The sequence below is a fragment of the Phoenix dactylifera genome, unplaced genomic scaffold (assembly GCF_009389715.1).
Source record: "Phoenix dactylifera cultivar Barhee BC4 unplaced genomic scaffold, palm_55x_up_171113_PBpolish2nd_filt_p 001718F, whole genome shotgun sequence".
In the NCBI taxonomy this organism is placed as follows: Eukaryota; Viridiplantae; Streptophyta; class Magnoliopsida; order Arecales; family Arecaceae; genus Phoenix; species Phoenix dactylifera.
In genome coordinates this window covers 22,706-42,190 of record NW_024069017.1, presented here as the reverse complement: position 1 = coordinate 42,190, position 19,485 = coordinate 22,706, and the positions used below count along the sequence as shown (strand labels likewise).

The following is a 19,485-nucleotide window of genomic DNA, read 5'->3' as shown; positions in this document are numbered from 1 at the left end:
TTAGGCATACTACATTATGGACCGGCAATCTAAAACTTTAAACAATTAGGTCGAGGATCATCATAAATTTTATTTATCCGATACGGAACTTTTCGGATGGCTTTGGAAGTATTGCATTATTGGAACAACCAATCTCTTTACCTTCATCCTAATCTTATTTTTATTTATTAAAGTCTGCGATTGCTGAGTTGAGACATAAAGGGATTAGCTGGGTGGGTATGATCTAGGAAAAGACACAATAACTGGGTTGGATATGAATTTACTCTTCTAAATTCTATTGTGAGGATTTTTTTGACCCAATGTTAATTTGACCTAACTCAAACCTAACCTATTGCCACTAGTAGCATGTTATTGATTCGCTAACAAGAACTTGTGGTGGGTCATCATTGTGGGTGAAGGAGTGGTCTAGGCATGAGCCAGGGAAGGGCCCTGACCAGGGTAACCACTTGGTGACAGATGAATAATCTATTATTCTTGCCTAGGGTAATATTATTGAATTAAAATGCACTGCTCTGCTTGAGAACTGGTGTAAGTATTGCAAGTCTACCTAGGTGTGTATCTAGCCAAGCTAGACCAACCTAGAGCTAGAGTTGGATCAAGCTTGATTTGAAATCAATTATAGGCCTAAAATTTGGGACCAAGCTTATCTTTTTCTTCTTTTTTTTTGTCAAGCCTAATTTTAAGCAAACCTAATTTGAGCACTTCTTTTTGGAATAGAAACTCGAACCTATATTAAATGGATTGATAGCACTTAACTAGTTAAAATAAATTCAAACTTTTGTTAAGCTTGCTTCGAGCTTGATTCATGCTCATTTCAAGTTTGATTCAAGCTTGCTTGAGGCTTCAAATTTTAATCAAGCTTGACTCATGCTCAACTTATCAAAGTCACTGAAGCAAGATGTACAAATGTAAAATAAGCTATAATACTACTTAGTTGATGTACATATTAAGCTTCTAGATATATACCTATGCAAACTTATAGCATGCTCAACTTATCAAAGTCACCGAAGCAAGATGTACAAATGTAAAATAAGCTATAATACTACTTAGTTGATGTATATATTAAGCTTCTAAATATATACCTATGCAAACTTATGGGACTTCTTAGTCTACTCATCTAGTCCCTTGAGGCCACAGATGAGTTGGATTAGCAAAATGGACCCCTTTTTTTATTTTTTATTTAGTAGCTCACGTCAATCTAGCATGAGTACAACCAACAGAAATAAACCCTGCGCGAGCCCAAAATAGTGTTTTTAATGGCTTCAATTTCTTAATGTGGAAAGGCCCACGATGAAATAAGCTTGCAGGGTTGGGCTCCAAATGTCAGGTGGTATAGGAGTTTTTAAGGGATGAAGACTGGACAAATCTGAGCTAGTGATTTCCCCAATCCTAACATCAGGTTTAATTTCCAATAATTACAGATCCCATATGTATCTTATTACTTGTATATCTTTATGAGATATTTAAACCATGCTAAACTTCTTGACCTGAGATCTCTACAATTATATGCATTATAAAATTTCCATACCAAAATCTAAATTCATAATGATGCATTAATTATAGCAAAACTTCTCTAGGTAAAAAAATGTAACACATTAAATAAATTTTGAATAACTTCATGAGAAAGATGTATTAGCTTCTAATACGTGTTATTCCTTACGTGCAAGTTGGCATATATGCATTGTAACTAGTTTCCAATAAGATTTACTTGATAATCTAGTCTAAATAATACAAAATCTAACTGAAGGTGGCCCATAAATATTTCTATAGTTAGTCGAATAATGTAAATTTTTTTAAATCAAACACTAAGCCATGTGGAATTGATTGCATTATTAAATGCATGAACCAAAGGTAATTCGGACAATTGGAGTTGCATCATCAACTATTTTTCTTTAAATTGAGAAACAAAAAAAAGTTAAAGATTAAAAATGTTAGTAATCATTATTTTTTTAGGATTTCACTTTTGGCCCCTTAGATTTTTTTTTAAGCAACATGGCACTCTACCTTCGGTGAACTTTGCGAGCGGTTTTTTATTGGGGAGAAAGGGAAAGAGGTCGGATCCCCTTCTTTCCTCCATTTCCCATCGCGTCTCTCCTCCTCCTCCTTTGCTTCTTCTCCGAAGAGATGGCCGCCAACTTCTGGACGTCGTCCCACCAGTAAGACCTCTTTCCCACTGGTAATCCTTTCCACGATTCTTTGCTCCCGTTTCCCCCGTTCTGATGTCCCGTGTCTCCATGAATTCGTTCGCAGCAAGCAGCTCCTCGATCCCGATGGTGTCGACGTCGTTCATCCCCTTGACAAAGAGAAGGGTCTCACCCAAGAGGAATTCAGGCTCATCAAGATCCACATGACCTTCTGTAAGCTGAAACATGTGGCGCACCAATTTTCCTGATCTCAATTTCTAGGGCTTTTGTTAGTTTTTTTGATTCGATGGGATGCTTCAAGAATCCAACTTTGGTGTCGTTGCCGATTTATGAACTATATGATGGTGATGGATGCGATCATCTTCCTAGCAAACTCTATTGATTTCCAGGGTTTTGATTAACGGGATGTTTAAAGATTCTAGCTTTGGTGTAATTACTGATTCATGAACAATATGATGGTGGATGGGTTTCATCTTTCTTGCAAAGTCGATTAATTTTATGGGTTTCTTCAAATTTGTTATACTTGGTTTAGTTTTTTTTATTCAATTAGGATATCTTGGCTGTATCAACAGTTTATCATGACTTGTGAATTTGGATGGTTTCTGGAGGTTATGGGTTTAGGGAATTACCTGTTTTTGGATTTCGGAGAACTGTGGTAAAAAAGAGAGATTAGAGTGCGCAATAAACAATGAATTCTTTTTGAGGATTATTTTATATGTACCGACAAATTGCAATCATCTGTAAAAATAGATAGATGTAACTGATCATCAATTCATGAATAGCCAAATCACAAAATTTTTTAGTTCTCATGATTTTCTCAATTATTTGCTTTAATATATGCAACGAAACTACCCTTCACAAAATTTTGTAGTTCTCATGATTTTCTCAATTATTTGCTTTTATATATGCAACCAAACTATCCTTCCCAAGGATTTACAATTTTTAAATACCATATACTCCTAATCAAAGAAAAATGATGAGTAAATAAATGATTTTGAAGATAATTTCTAACATAAATTTATCTTCTTCACATTACCCATCTTGAGTTTTTAGACCCTCCTCATTACCTGATATTTTAGATTGGATGATGTTCTTGGCCTGTCTGAGAAAGAAAACTTTTAGGGTCCAATAACATGACACCCTGAAGAGTACCATCCCATGCCATTGTGGCCAGTCTTATTCTATTATATGTGCTTGAGTAGTTTTTTGAATTCTTTTACAGGTTCAAGATAGGATAGGTGTCACTCTTGCTGTCACTCTTGTTATGAGACTTATTTTTACACTCCACTTGAGCCTTGCTTTTCTAAGAATTCATTCCTTCTGACCTCTTTGGGTCTGGTAAGTTCTTTTCCTTTAAAGAAAAAACCTTTCTTTATTCTATGAATATATTAATGGGCCATATTTTTTCTCATCAAATTATACTATGCTATTCACTTTTCTCATGTGCCTTGTCCTGCACATCAAGTATTAGGTAGTCCATGACAAGTCTAAAGAGTTCGACTTTAAGGCCAATTCTCGTTTTTATTCCTTTGCAAGTGAAAAGCTAAAACTACAACAAGCATTTTTGTCTTTCTTCTTTATACACTTCCCCTTTTGAGATAAGGGAAGGGAGACCCTGCTGCCCTACAATTATCCAAGTTCAGATTTCTAGGGATGCACCACCTATGAATGGAAGCCAGAACCTCTAGTTGACAAGCAGTGGGGTGTGAACACTGAGGCAAGCCCCAGTTCGCTTATATGATTCCTTTTTAATCTCAATATACTCCTTGGAACATGATCCTTCAGTGCTGTTTAAGAATATTGCATCTAACTGCTTTATAGTATGCTTTCTCTAAACAAGGAAAATAGTTTTTTGTGTTCCCTCGCATTCTTTCAAATTTCTACATCAATTTTTGAAGTGATGACATATCCTTGATGTTGACCATCCTAGTTAAAGATAAATTGCTTCTCGAATATTGATGTGCTACAGAGGGAGTCACAGATAGCTGGACCAATAAAAAGGAAATTTGAAAAATAAAGAGCAATCATGGTTTGGCTATAATATGCCATTTAATATGCACCGGAAATCCCCTATCATCCATTTACTTAGTATATGTATCTAGTGTGGTCAAAGCCATACCTTTCATTTTAGGGATCAGGGCCATGAAACGCTAACAAAGTCTTGATGCAGAATGAATTTGTTGAATCTATAATTCTCTTTTTCAACCAGCTAATTGTAATTTCTTTATAAAATAATTCTAAAACTGCATTAAGAGCTAAGCCACTTTCATCCTAATCAATTTCTTTCAGTCTCTCCTCTTAAAGTAAATAGTTCTACCATTCTTTACAGATGAGTTTTTCTGACTCTGAATATCTCAGATATTAGAGTTTAGAAAGATGCAGAGACCATTTAGGGTGTATCTAAAAGAGTAAGATTCATTTGATTGGAGCAAGGACTAATCTGATCTTCAACTTATATGTGAGGATAATATGAAAGTGATTTCTCATAATGTTAAAGAGAGGTAGGATGTTTACTTTGTGCATTATGTACATGTTGCAGCAGCTACATGCTTAGCCTGTTATAATTACATGCACTGTTTCATTCTTTATGTGGTCTCAGGTTCTCTACATAGATTATGTATATCGGATATGTAAATACATGCACCTTTTGTGTGGTGTCCTATGCATTGGATACCAGTTCATGGAATCATTTATATTTGTTTGTAAGTTGACTAATAGATAGTGCATCATATACGCTTGCTTGCTTCTTGAGTTCATTTAAGATTTTAACAAGATCATCCCTGCCCTCTGAATTGGACCTCTCTTACTTGAATGGTTCTGCCAAAATGAATTATCGGTGTCATACACTTAGTATGCTTTTGTAGGTAAGAATAGTTGTTGGATTATTCTGAATATAGAGTTAACAGTTATAGTTCCTGGAATATTGCATGCCAAGTCCAAGAATTTCAGGCCTCCTAAAAGTCTTCTGCTACCTTTGAGTCACTAGATTACTGGAACATATTTAGAACAACATCCTGTGTTCAAGAGACACTAATAAAACAGTTACTTAATACCGTTGTTAAATGAATCAGGCTTGTCTATGTAACATGTCCGTTTTGTGTTAACTATAGTGTTTTGTTTTTGCAGTAATAGTTTTTTTTGTAAGATTTATATGCGTGCGATCAAATCATCATTGTTTGGTGAAGCATATGGACATGATTTTCTTTGGTTATTAATTTAAGATCAAATGCTAGTGCATGTTAAAACCTTGTCTTTTTCTTTCGTCACCTGGACCCTTTAGATTGCTCTCTTTTTGCATAGGCTTGAACTGAGTAGGTAGGAAGGTAAGTTTTTCTACTCATCAAATAGTTCACTAGGTTGGGAGTTGGCCTCTATTTGGACAGTAAAAATTAGGTACGTAATCATTTTTAAATATCTTCAATGATGGATTATACCATGTTCCTTGTGGTCAACCCTGTATAGATTAAATCAGCCTTCTTGTTTAAGATTAAGGTTATAATAGCTATGGAGGAAGGTGCGATAAACATGATGCAACTTGCAAATGTAAGGACTAAGGAAGCTGAAACCATAAGAATTTGTGCACTTCACTGCAGGGACAGCTCTTGGGGGGAGGCTCCGCCAGCGCTGGACAGAATCCCTAACAGTGTAATCTGCTCCGGATACCATGGTTGCCTCCTCTTGCAATCCTGTCACTAAGATAGCTTTTGAAACTAGGCACTCCTGTGAATTCAGTGATCTTGCTGGACTCCTTTCCTTCAGCAACATTTTGCACCTTCCTCTTTAAACTATCATTTAACCATGTTCAACTAATTTTTCTCATCCTATATCAGATCAGATAGAAGATAACAATGTGGTTAGAATCTGAATTGCATTGCAGTCTCTCATGTTCTTCTCAGCTGTCAACATAGAACAATCCACAACCCCAACCCCACCTTCTCTCTAACTTCCCTTCTAAGAACCATTCTCTACGACAGTCCTAATCCTGGATTATGGATAGCGTCAGCTGCTTGTAACTTGTCATGCTTTCAGCATATTACCACCCCTCGAATTTCTTCTCTTACTATTTCATTGGCCTTGTCATAAAAGGTTATTACTTCTCTCTTGGGCAGTTACTATTTATTTCCGAAAAATAATACATGGCACATTATATTATGGTGTCTAGGGGACTATTTCTTGGCTTATTAAACAATTAGGTTGCTTGGAATGCTTCAAGTATGTCATGACACAAAACGTAGATTTGGAGCACATACCAGCAAAAACTGTTTACTGTTGATACGATTTCAAAGAAGGATAATGAACCCTCTACAAATTTGTATCTTAAAGTACTTGGAGAATTTATGATCACTGTCATAACGGGTGCAACTTCTCCAGGGAAGTTTAAAGTTATGATCTGTGAAGCTGAGTTGTTGATACCCAGTTTAATTTGAAGGATGGTTGAGGGATGCAGAGAGATTGTAAGAATGATAACCTGAGTCAGATATCACCCCCATATGTGAAAAGATGGGAGTCATGAAACAGAAAAACAGTTAAAAATTAAAACATATAAAAAGGAATATTAGGGCACTAGCAAATGATAACCCACCTTATTCTTTAATGGGTCAAATAGGTTACACCTATGATTTGCCTGCAAAGAGTGATACGAATATGTTTCTCAAAATTAATGAGTTTTGAGTTCATTTTCTAGGCTTTTCTTGTGTTGTGGGTTCCATTGTATCTTTTAGCTGTATTCCCAATATGCGGCACTTGTTTGTCTGTTTCCTTTGCTCTTTAGGCATATCTTAATATGCTATAAATTGGGTTTTCAGATGGTAGGTAAAGTATCAGTTCTATCAGTCTACTATCTTTTATTTTCTTTTTATTTTGTGTCTGTGAAATTATCTACCATTTTTCTCATGGGAGAAGGGGTTTGTATTGATTTAGATGAGTTGGCTGTACTTGGCAAGAGACAAGTGGAAGCATAGGATCTAGATGGAAATCTGAGGGCACACCTGAAGATTACTACTTGGTTTTATGTAGGTTAGATAATACAAGAAGATTCATCTAGGAGTCCAAAGTGATAGTGTGGGGCCTATTGGTTGTGCCCCAGTCAGGTCTAAAGTTGTTTCTACAATTTCTTCTATGACTTATCCCCATGTCAAGTTTTTCTTTTTCCTGTTCGTAAATGCACCATAATACTTAATTACAAAGCTACATGATTTGTTGGTTATTTGAGATGAACACTTATGTAAGGATCGATTCCATTGAAAGTTGATGATCTATTCTTCGCAAAAGGCAAAAAGTTTGTGATCATATATAATATAGTTCATATTGTTGTTTCTTCATAAGTTGCTTCTCTTTTGTTCCTACTGATTGTGATCATAACCATTATTTCAGATATTCTGAAGTTGGCTCAGCAAGTTAAAGTGAGGCAAAGGTTAGATCTTGTATTGCTGTTATATCTTATAAAATATAGACAGTTAAACAAGAATTCTGTTCTATAATGCTCAAATTGTTGATTGATTTTTGATCCTTGCACAGTCATCTTCAATGCATTGGTTTTGCTCTCTCAGTAGTAATTTCAGAACAATGCATGGCATGTGCATGGTACAATTCAAATCAGTTAGTAAGTTCAGTTATAACAATACTTAAAGGGGCATCACGTTTATTGATGATGTCTGTAGGCCATGAGCATATTCAAAGACTAATGAGTAGAGATGGAAATGGGGACCAATAGCCCACTAACCTGACTTGAACCCTGCCTGGTATATCGGATTTGGGTCCAAAAAAAAAAGCTAATAACTTGTTTGGGTCAGTTATGTATCCCAACTGTAAATCTGAAATATTATCTGGGCAACTTTGGATTTTGCCCAATCCATATGCAAAATGATGTATATATGTATATCCTTAGCCCAGAAAAACACCAACAAGACTCAATCATCAACTGATAGTTGCTACAAAGTACTTAGTGTATCTTTTTCCTATTCTATGCCTTGTAAAGTGGTTGTTTAGACAACAAATTAAAAGACCAATTAGTTTTTCTATTTTAGCCAAATGTTACCATGCTCTCAAGTTATTGCTTTTTTGATAATGTTAATATTACGTGTACTTAGTGTAGAAATATTTTAGTTGCATCAATTAACCTTGAAAATAATTAAAAAGCACTGTAATGGAAATATTGTTATAAAATTTTTCATGTTTCTCCATATTTTGTTTAGTTTCTTAAACTTACTACTATTTTAATGTATTTATTTATTTTAATTATTTATATCCTGGGTTAGTGGGTTGACCTGCAGTTAAACTGCTGGTCTGTGACCTGGACACCAAAGCCAGTTGGTGTCTAGTCCAGATTTCAAAAATTGGTTCTTCATACTTAGACCCATTTGATGGCATTAACTGTTATATGACCATGTAATTTGTTGCTTCATTTGGATTACTCACCTCATAAATATAAATTATTTTAGCACCTCTTTTTTTTTTTAATGTGTGCTTGTCAACTGTTGCAAATGATTTAGCTTTAGAACAATTTTAATTCATCTATGATTTTTCAGGGTTATGGCTACTGCAGTTACTTATCTTAGACGCGTCTATACTAGGTATGTGGGGATCTCTTGGTAAGGGAGGGGGTTGGTGGGTGCCATTAAATTTATTCTTCAATTAGCTTTATTCATGCAGTATTCTTGTTGGAATTACTTTAATATACGGTTGTATTATGCTACTGAGATTTGGCTGACATACTATTTTTTTCAAGAGTGGAAGGAGCTTGTCTGATATTTTAATGTCGAAACCTCAAATGAAAATTGTTGCATTTTTGTCTAAAAAACTTTAAAAAATGAGGTTTTGTTTTAATATTTATGCTGGTGTACTGCTTCACTCTTTTTCTCTAAATAAAGAAAGGGCAAAGTGACTGCAAGTATTTAATGTCGAAACTCTCATGGACACTTGACAGTGCTTAAAATACAGTACTTGTAATACAACATAGTCACGTAGTGTCTCTTGAGTAGATTGTTCATTACATTATTCTGTTCTCCTTGATGAATTGTTCTTAGAAGTCTTGGTTCTCTAATTGTGGATATTACGACCTAAGCTATGTTTCTTTTGCCACTTTGCCACTAAATGAACATTTTCTTGCATAATGTTTCTGAGCTCTTGTTATGCTCAGTTTTGATGTCTTAGATACCAGTTCCAATTTGTTATTAATACTAAAGGGTAATTATATATTTTGCCACTTTTTTATTTCATCTAATTGTGTCTGCTATACCATGCTTATCTTCTTTTTTCTGGGTTGTTCTCTATATTGTTGCAGTCTCCTTAATGAATTGTTTGTGCTTATAAAGCTTGTTTCTCCAACTCTAGGTCTTACAATTTAGGATATCTTTCTTCATGTTCTTCTCCAATTTACATTTGTCACACAATATTTCCAAGTTATATTTACTAGTAGCATTCTGATTGCAGGAGGAGCATGACAGAATATGATCCACGTTTAGTTGCTCCCACATGCTTGTACCTTGCATCCAAGGCAGAAGAGAGCACAGTGCAGGCTAGACTTCTTGTCTTTTACATTAAAAAAATGTGTAACTACTTATCTTTACTATGCCTATTATTTTTGAGGCTACCATGATCTTTACATGTATTCAGTGGCGGAGCTTTTTTTTTTTTAATTTTGTAGTCATTGGAGGGAGGGGGGCACATGGGAGGCAATTTTCCAAAGTCTTGAAACTGACCGAATCTAAGTTGTTATTTGTGAAGTTTCCTACTTTTTTGGATTGCTTTAAAAGCTTATTTGACAATAATCTACGAGTATGTTTTAAATAGGCAACTTATATAGGTTTAATTTACAGAAATGTGGTTTTTTGAAAATGTCTCAACAAACTTATAGTTGTTAGTTGCAGTATTTATTTGCTATCCACCGTTCTCTTCTCCTAAGTAGACTCATTTAGTAGGTGGACCTTTCTGATCTACAAGCTAAATTCTATTACGATGCTAAGTTGGTATATACAAATTTGTAGGGTATTTCCACTGGATAGATGATTTAGGCGACCAGTTTAGTTCTTTAAAATTTTAACAACCTGATTTGAAAATATATTTGCAAACTATTAGTTATTACCATCATTCCCCTCTCGGAAAATCTTGGTTCCGCCACTGCATGTAATATATATATGCTAGAACCATCATTTGAGTTACACATGACAGGTTCGGATGAAAAGTACCGCTTCGAAATCAAGGACATTCTTGAAATGGAAATGAAGCTTCTAGAAGCCCTTGACTATTATTTAGTTGTTTATCATCCTTATCGGCCACTACTTCAGTAAGTTTTTCTTTTCCCAATCATTATAAGCCGTACTCTTTCCTAAATTGAATTAGTATTATGCGAATTCAAATGTCGTTATCTTTACTTTTGCATGATGCACCTATTCTATATCTGTTAAATCATTTTAAGAATCTTCCTTATGTAGCTTTTGGTATTGAGTATCACATATTATATTCATACCAATGACACTTGGGCCCTGTACAGACTATTGGACAACTATTGTGCAAAGCTTTTGCAAACAATACAACAGAATACCATGGGAAGATATATTTTTTTCTAATCTAGAGACACAATACATCTTATACAGAAAAGAAGAGATGGCACTTCGCATGTTGCCTACTTTGGAGACTATCATCTCAATCATTTTGTTGTACCGGATGAAACTGAAAAGAAGATCTAAAGCTCAAAATGTAAAGAACAAACTAGTCATTAATGAATGACTTAAAGGCTCTAGCACAATAGCTATAAGGGGAGTAAAATGACTGGCAACATCCGAGTGCAATATGATGTATACAACAAAATTTACACATATGGTTTTTTATATTTAATAGTTATAATAGACCTAGGGTCCATTACATGTATGATTCATACTCTTGGTAATGTTAAAATAGCAGAGGTATAAGGTGAGGTGTTTAAACTAAGGCATTATGGACATGTTTTAAAGGTTTAAAAATCTAAGAAAAATAATATGAAAACAAACATGTGGGGTTTGTGATTTGACTTGTTGCAAAAGGATCAGATATTCCACATGTAACATCAGCAGAATTATTGATGGTTAGCATGAGGGGCAATGTGAGGGTAGCCTCAATTAGGCCTCTTTCTGAAAAAAGCTTGGTACTTTCCTGAAAATTCATATATTGCTGGGAGTCAGTTCCACAAATGGTTGGTTAATGAATTAAGTTAGAGGCATAGTTTAATGTCTTGGTCATATTGACAGCTTGGGTTCAACACTGAACAGCAATCAGATAAGTAAAAATCCAAAACAGTCTTGATATGACAGCATTGGCCTAGTTGGAGTTGTGCTTGCATGTGAATGATCAAGACTTAAACCTGATCTCTTTACAACCAGAACTGTCTAATGACAGTGGTCATGAGTGTGAAGATGAGATTTGATATCTCATATTCTTGTTTTTCTCATATAAAAAACTGAAGGAAGTGGAAACTCAAGCATCCCAAGGAACCATGAAATCCTGTGTCCGGTGGTCAAACTTCGCTGCAGATGTCCTAAGATAGCATGGCAATATAACAAGCAATCATGTGTCACTTTAATATCAGCATCAATTGTTGTCTCCTTTACAAGCATGCTATCTGCCACAACTCTTGTAACATCAGTTGAGGACTATGAAGCATAGACATGTGGGATATGGATATGTGGATACAATATGGAATGCTAGAGTATGTGATATGGATACAATATGACAGTGAACATATGTGTATGTAAAAAAAAACATAAAGGACAGTGGTCTCTCAAAACAGCATAGTTCATGTGTTATATGATGCGTTAACTTCCACAAACCCATAATTTAATTGTGATTCAATCCATCAATCTCAATCCATGGTCCAAACTATGGTATGAACATCACAAAATTTCAAAAATTACCATTCATCATTAAAAGGTTGGCATTCATTAAACAAAGAAAGAAAGAAAAAGCTCACTCCCTCATTGTTAAAGGTGTTGGGGAAGTATCTTGAGTGTATCTAGAGCACTTCTCTTAATTTTGAAAAATAGAATACTTAACATAACAAGCCTGTCTGGTTCAACTGAAGTGGAGCACAAGGCTATTAACCTGTGGTCGTAGATCGAGATCCATGGTGGGCATTCTTTTAGAGAGGGTGAGCCTTGGCACAATGGTAGGGTTACTCCATTGTGACCTGGAGGGCACAGGCTCAAAACATAAAAACAGCCTCTTTGCATGCGGGGGTAAGGCTGCATTTAACTGTCTCTAGACTCAGCAATGGCGGGAGGCTGGTGCCCTGAGCTGCCTTTTAGAATACTTAAGTATCAGTCATAAGTGTTGAACAGGTATCAATATCTAGGGCTATCAAAACACACGAGCTATTTGCAAGCTAGCTCTTGTTCAGCTCGACATTCAGCTTGAGCTCGGCTCGCTCATTTGGTGAATGACCTAGCTTGAGCTGGATTTTCGAGCTCCGAATTTAAATCAGCCAAGCTCAAGCTTGGTTTATCTCGCTTGGTTTCAGTTTGGTATAGCTTGATATATTGGAATTATATGTATATAATATTTATTTGACTATTTTAATATTCTCTAATGTTTATTAACAAGCATTCTTAGCGAAGAGCTATGGAGTCTGTCATAGATTTGATTTCAAAGTTAAGATTATTTATAAGTTAAATAACACAGTAGTTGTTACATTGAATCCAATGGCTTAAAGGTTTGAAGGGACTAAGGGCTTATCTGGTTTGTGCACTGACCCTTTAAGGCATAGCCTTTCACATCTATCGGCTTTGAACATTGCTCTCTCTCGTTTCCACATAGCACCCCAAACGCCCTCTCTCGGACACATGCATGAGGGATGACAGTGGCTCTCTTCTTTCTCATTACTTCCATGGGCTTCTCCCATTCAGGGTCATTAATTCTTTGTGAGAGAGCGAGGGAGCAAGAGGGAGAGAGAGGCCATGAATGCGGGAATGGCTTGCTTGGGAGAGAAATAAGGCTGTGAACACTAGGATGGCCTTGGATTTACAACTCCTATCGGTTTAGACATGCCTCTCCTGTACATGCTCTCAGCCCTCTTTGAACTAGGGTTTCTTGTTTTCCTTTATCTTTAACAAGCTTAGCAAGCCAAGACTAGCGCTTTAGAAAGATAGAGATAGAGAGAGAGAGAGAGAGAGAGAGAGAGAGATCAATCTATATTTCTTCCCTTCTATCTCAAACATGTGCCTCTCTCATGTTCGAACTCTCTGTCTTTCCTTATTATATTTTATATTTCACTAATAATTTTTGTGGGCCCATAATCCATGCAAAAGGAGCTTGCTTCAAGTGGTAAAATTAATTGTGTTCCTCTTACATGCATTCCACATTCCAAAGGTTATATATGTATATGTATGTTAAAGCTAGAATGCTTTTAAGAGCATTTAGCCTGGAATACTTCCAAATGAAAATCAATATCAAAATGAAGAATCCACATCATTGATAATAATTTGCATTTTCCAGATTGGCTAGAGTAAAATATGTATTTTTGAGGTTTTTTACCTACAAAACAAATATATGCAGAATGACACAGTATTAACTTGATACTGTGCTTAAATTTATCTAGAAAAATGATAATGATGACTGCTTCCAATCAAGCCCTAATGATGTGTTCAAGGAATGCTGAACCACCTGACACACATCTACCTCTCATGTATCACACCAATCTCGAACTGCCATATATGACTGGTGAACTGATCAGCGAATAGAAAAGTTGTTTTAGCAGCTTTATTCGATTTATAATCTAGAAGCATCCAGATCCACTATATTTGGCCTTAGTATGTTTTAAGATGTCTAGATCAAGATCATCTAACAAAATATGATCTACAATGTGGTTTTGCCTGCTGGCTGTTTTGCTAGTGCTCATTTTGTTCCAACTTCATGCATAGGCAAGGGACACTCAAAATAAATGATATTTGATTTCTACCCAATTTAGATAGTGTAGATCTTGATCAACGATGCGGATTTTTATTCTGGAAGGATCATTGTTGATTTTCATTGGGAAGCATGCAGGATGGGGCCAAAGGCTTCATGCCAACTAAAATAATATTTTTATTCAATGAATATTGATTGAAGAAAATAAGACCCAATTTTCCATTATTATTTATTATTTCTGTTACAACAGTTAATAACAGGCATGAGCCAACATATTTATTCCAAATAAACTGTCTTGAAGTGAAATAAGCAAATAACTGCCCTTATTTCTGTTATAACACAGAGAACAGTTTCAACAGGGGCCTATTCTTAAGGATATTAAAATTATATAAACCTTAATTAGATCTTTAGGTCCTTAATAATTAAAAAATGTAAATTCTATAACATTGTAAAATTTATCCTCCTGAAATGGTGGTGTGAAAAATGGTATTTTTTCTGTGACAAGCATACTTGTACAACTATTCCACTTTAAAAAAAAATGTGTGGAGACTGACTTAAATTTTTTTTCTTTTATCAGGTTATTGCAGGATGCTGGCATAACAGATTTGACACAAGTTGCTTGGTAAGCATTTAATCTGATTTTGTTTTGAAAGCATTTGATGTAGTTTCTTATACGTCCTGAAGGTTTTCTCTTTGTTTATGGACCTTTTTCCCAGTCTTAATTTGCCAAAGATCTAGCAGAGTAATATTTCATGATAATGGGATTTAGGTGATTCTTTCCTGGCGAGTGTTTCTTTGTACTGCAGTTATATTGTAAGATGGCATAAGAGGGTGACATTAGGTCTGCTTCTTAGTTCAACCTTCATTAAGTTGTTTACTGGCTACTAGGAAAATTGGGCAATAAACCAAAGCAACACTAGTGAAAGAGACACTAGTTGAATATAAGCCTGAACCTACTAAATTCAGGTGTATTGCTCAGATAATAATATGTCCATTTTTGCTAGAAACAAAAGGAAACCCCCCTCTGAAATGTTATCCATCAGAAGAATTTGAAAACTCCATGTCGGGTAAATTTATGGTAATGTCCAACATATTTACTGGGAGTTCCAAGAGCAAATAGGTTTTCGGATTGAAATGAAATTTTGGGCCCCAAGGTATTCTCTAATTATTATTTTACTAGACTGTAGTTAAATTATGTGATCATGCTGTCTAGATGATAAAGGGGAATCAATTCTGTGCTGATAGATGTCCATTACATGCAGGGGCCTTGTAAATGACACCTATAAGATGGATCTTATTCTTATATACCCTCCATATATGATTGCACTGGCCTGCATATACATCGGTAGTGTGCTCAAAGATAAAGAGACAACTGCATGGTTTGAGGAGCTTCGTGTCGACATGAATGCTGTAAGCCTTGCTATCTTAGGACCCTCATCCAAATGCTTGATATTTCCTGTATGAGTCTGGTTACAAGTTGAAACTATTCTACCTACGCGGGGATTTGCAGGTCAAGAACATATCCATGGAAATATTGGACTTCTACGACTACTTCACACTTGCAGGTGGTGAGCATCAGAAAGGTATCCCAGAGGAGAGGATAAATCCAGCTCTGAGCAAGTTGGCCACAAAGGCTTGAACAAGGCCAACATGTTCAATTGACATAATGCACTTATTAGCTGGATGTTAAAAATTTTGATCCATTGCAATTGGAATTATTCATTCTTCTCAATTGTTGCAGTTAATGGAAATATGTAAGCCTGTTTATTTGAATCCATCGTTGATGATTAATTCTTATTGTAAGAATTTCAGTTTCCTACTTAATGGTTTTTAGAGTATTACAGTTAGTTTCTGAGCTATAACATCACATGTGCATAAGTTTGTATGTTTTTCAAATATAAATGACATGCCTAGATTAGTGTAAGTTGTGTGAGGAAACACTGATGGATGCTGATTTACTCATAATTACCTGATTAACTAGTTCAGGTTTAGGTTCATAATTTCCAGTTTTTCTCCTTGCAAGGAATTATTTTTGCTGGGTTTAGGTTGAGCAATCTTATTCTTATTGATTTATATAATTTTATTTTAATATTTGTTTTGGTATTAGGAAAGTATAACATTTTGATTCATTAATGTAAAGACATCTGATGGTGCGAAGCCATCTTACAAGAGAGTCATATATCAAATCAGGCCATAATAATAAACAGTACTCAGAGTTCTGGATTATCTACGACCGGATGATGTCCCAAGTGAATTACATCGGTGCCTTATCCATTTGAGTTCATGGGCAAGTCACCAAAGGACAGATTTCATGGGGGTTTAACCTGATGATGTTCAACAGAAATGAGAAATAAAGCAGGGCCTTATGGAGAACGATGCTATGTTGTAGCCTCTGCATGCATTGTTATCCATGCTATGTATAAGATATACTCCCTCCATGTCGAAGTCAAACACTAATTCTCCAGTGAGCGGCTTGGGGTATCCAATATTCAATCATAGAATCTAACGAAGACTTGATATGGATTTGGATATCATCTTGTGCTCTGCTCCTAAATTTCAGTTTTTACTGAATACGAAGTAAATCTAGGGAAAAAAAGACAGCAACATTGGATGAATGTATCCGCCGCTTGTGTCGGCTTCTTGCATGTGTATGCTACGATGTCTCCATGAAAAAGGAATGAATAGATAGATAAAATTACACACAGAACAAAAGCAAGCTGGTTGAACTCAAATTGAGCCTCATCCAATAGCGAACTCAACCTAATTTAACCCGACATGTTACAAACTGGTTGGATCCAATTTGTATAGGTGGACCAGTGCCTAATTTCAGCTAGACTCGTTTTATGTCAGACTTAAACTGATTAACCCAATGTGATCGGTCCATATCTAGAACCAAGTGATGCCTGACCAACCTGAACGACCAATTTGAAACCATTCGGACCCTTTGCATGGGATGGCTAGACCAGTTTCTTCAATGGGAAATAGGAAGAGAAGCAATCCATCCCTACCGACAACCAAACACGAGCTCTAGTAGAAGAATCTGGGTCTTCAGGGACTCTTGGCGCGGCCTGCTCTGGACCGGCACGTGAGAGGCGGTGGGATGAGGAATAAAAAATAATCCCACATCGGAATCGAGCAAAGGAGGCGGGGATCCAATTGGTGTATAAAAAAGGAAGCGTTGGGCTGGGCTAACCATCTTTGCGCTTGGGGCAATGACGCAGCTAATGAGGTTTTAACCGAGGCGCGTCAATTGCTGGTTGAAAACTATTTCCAAACCCCCTCTTCGGCCCGGGTTCAGCCCGGTTGCCGTCGAGAATTTCTGGAAGGGCTTCCTGCAGGGTAAAGCCCTACAAAACAGAAGTAAAATATTTTCTCGTTGTAAAATCGTATGTCTCTTTTTAAGAAATGTTAAAGGGGATTTGCAATTTCTACGTTTAAATCCCAAAAAAGTAAATTTATGACTACTTGTGAACAAAAAGCTCTAGCATCAATCATAAATGGTAAATACTAAATTAATGCTTTGGAAAATAATCGGCTTATCAATGTCTTACACTTAGGATTAGATTTTAGGTAGGTTAATAACTATTAAAAAACACATTTTTGGTTGTGCATTTATTCTACCTAAGAGGTCACAGGATTAGAAGATTAATTTGCTGGGTAACCATGATATGAGAATGAGATGGAAACAACCTCAATAGGATATATCTAAGCAAGGTACTAATATGCTAGGTTTCTTATTTTTTTTAAATCAAGGTAAGAGCATGATTGAATCTAGATCATGGGTGAGCTAGTAGCTTTACCAATTCAACCACTTAAATGAATAACCTTGGATGATTTTTTTTAATTGTTCTCTTAAATCAAAAAATAGCCTGGAAAAAATACATAAAAGATTACCTTCTATTTTTTTCAATATATATTTTAATATAAAAATTGGTGCCAAACTTAGCCGACAGATACTAGATGTCTAAACTGCACCTTCACTAGGGCATGGAAGCCAAAGTTTTAAATAATATTTTATAATGTTATGGTTAACTCCCCACTAAAATAATTATTGGCAAATATAACTTTTATAGCAACCATTATTTGTCTCAACGGAAATAAGAAACTATTAGTAAAAAAATATATTATATAACAACTTATTGTAATAGCAAATAATGGATAATAATAGAAAGTAAGTAGCATTATCTTTCTAATTACTTTCCACTTAACAATATTATTGTTTTTAGTCTGTACAACCATCGTCGGAGAAAAATTTCGTAAGGGATTGAATTTGTTAAAAAATATTTAGCAACAAGCTTATATGAGCAAAAGTAAAGTATGTCAAATTAAGCCAAATCATTCGATTCATATGGTACCGGGCTGATCCAATATGAAATTGAATCGGTTCACCATTTCAATTCGAGCATGAATCGTAAAGAAATTGACTGGTTCGATGCCGACTCGATTTGATTGTGGGCACTATAGCTAGGTGCATCGATTCGGTATCAAACTACTACATATCGGTATGGATCTCCGTATCAGTTCGGCGTCTAATTAACTGTGATTCTTTTTTGTGACTCAACACCACTCCATCTGATGTGTGGGGTTGGGGTGGCCATCCAGGCCAAACATGTATTCAGAGAAGCTGATGGGGGTACACTTTTTGGATGGGGGAGGGAGAGTTACCACTTGCTCTCTGTGAGTTAGTATTTTTTGATTTTATTGGATATATTCGTACACGTACTGTATGAAAATCCGTTTTCAGCCGGAAAGAAAAAAAAAAAAAAAAAAAAAACCACTCCACACATTAAACGAAAATTCTATTCGCTCTTCTGTCTCTCCCGCACCTTGTGGCGCAAGTCTTCCTCCCACTTCTCTCTTCCTTCCATTTCCCCTTCGTCTCCGTCCCCCTTCTTTCCTCCTCCGCGTCTAATGTGACCTCATTTCATTAATATTATTATTACACGATGTCTTTCTGGAGAACCCGCTGCTTATCTTCTTCCCGCTCATCTTCTTCCTTATCATTAGAGAAACATCTCCATTCCATGCTCTCCTCCTCCAATTCCTATTTCTGCTCCTCTTCCCACCCTCTCCCCAAAACCCTCCCCCTCCGCTCCTTTCAAACCCTAGCCTCCGCCCCTCCTCTCTCCTCCTCCGCCGCCGGCGCCGCATCTCCTTCCTCTCCGCCATCCTCTTCGCGCCGCGCGCACCGCCCCTTCCTCCTCGCCTCGCCACCCTCCGAGGGCCTTCTCCTCGCCTCCTCGGCCAGGACTCGAATGGCGCGAGGACACCCCAGCGCCGAGGCATCGCTCCTTGTCACCGTCGCGGCGTCCTCTCCTCCTCGACGACGATGGCGGCTAAGACATCTCCGATTCCGCAGAAGCAGAGCCGCTTTCCCCGTTAAGTACTTCCTCTGCACTAGTCCTTTCTTCTCGCTTTCTCTCGTGCTAATTTTTCACTTTCTTTTTTTTTTTTTGTCCCTTTTCAA

The 19,485-nt window shown here is 36.4% G+C and overlaps 2 protein-coding genes and 1 non-coding gene across 3 annotated transcripts; 2 read left to right on the top strand and 1 right to left on the bottom strand.

The window, feature by feature from the left end:
- Window positions 1-1,999: 1,999 nt before the first annotated feature.
- Window positions 2,000-15,880, top strand: LOC103709396 (cyclin-C1-1-like). Its single transcript, XM_008794700.3, has 9 exons — window positions 2,000-2,156; window positions 2,251-2,357; window positions 7,518-7,557; window positions 8,672-8,716; window positions 9,576-9,694; window positions 10,314-10,428; window positions 14,596-14,640; window positions 15,281-15,428; window positions 15,529-15,880. The coding sequence occupies exons 1-9, from the start codon at window positions 2,125-2,127 to the stop codon at window positions 15,655-15,657; spliced, it is 780 nt and encodes a 259-aa protein (XP_008792922.1). The 5' UTR covers window positions 2,000-2,124; the 3' UTR covers window positions 15,658-15,880.
- A 442-nt stretch (window positions 15,881-16,322) lies between these two features.
- LOC103709439 lies at window positions 16,323-19,044 on the bottom strand. Its single transcript, XM_039122745.1, is given in 3 exon segments — window positions 16,323-17,324; window positions 17,327-17,427; window positions 18,962-19,044. Coding segments are annotated over 3 exon segments (258 nt in total). The 3' UTR covers window positions 16,323-17,250.
- Window positions 17,213-17,365, top strand: LOC113462879. The gene has a single exon (XR_003386145.1). It is a non-coding gene; the product is annotated as a U4 spliceosomal RNA (small nuclear RNA).
- Window positions 19,045-19,485: the final 441 nt, after the last annotated feature.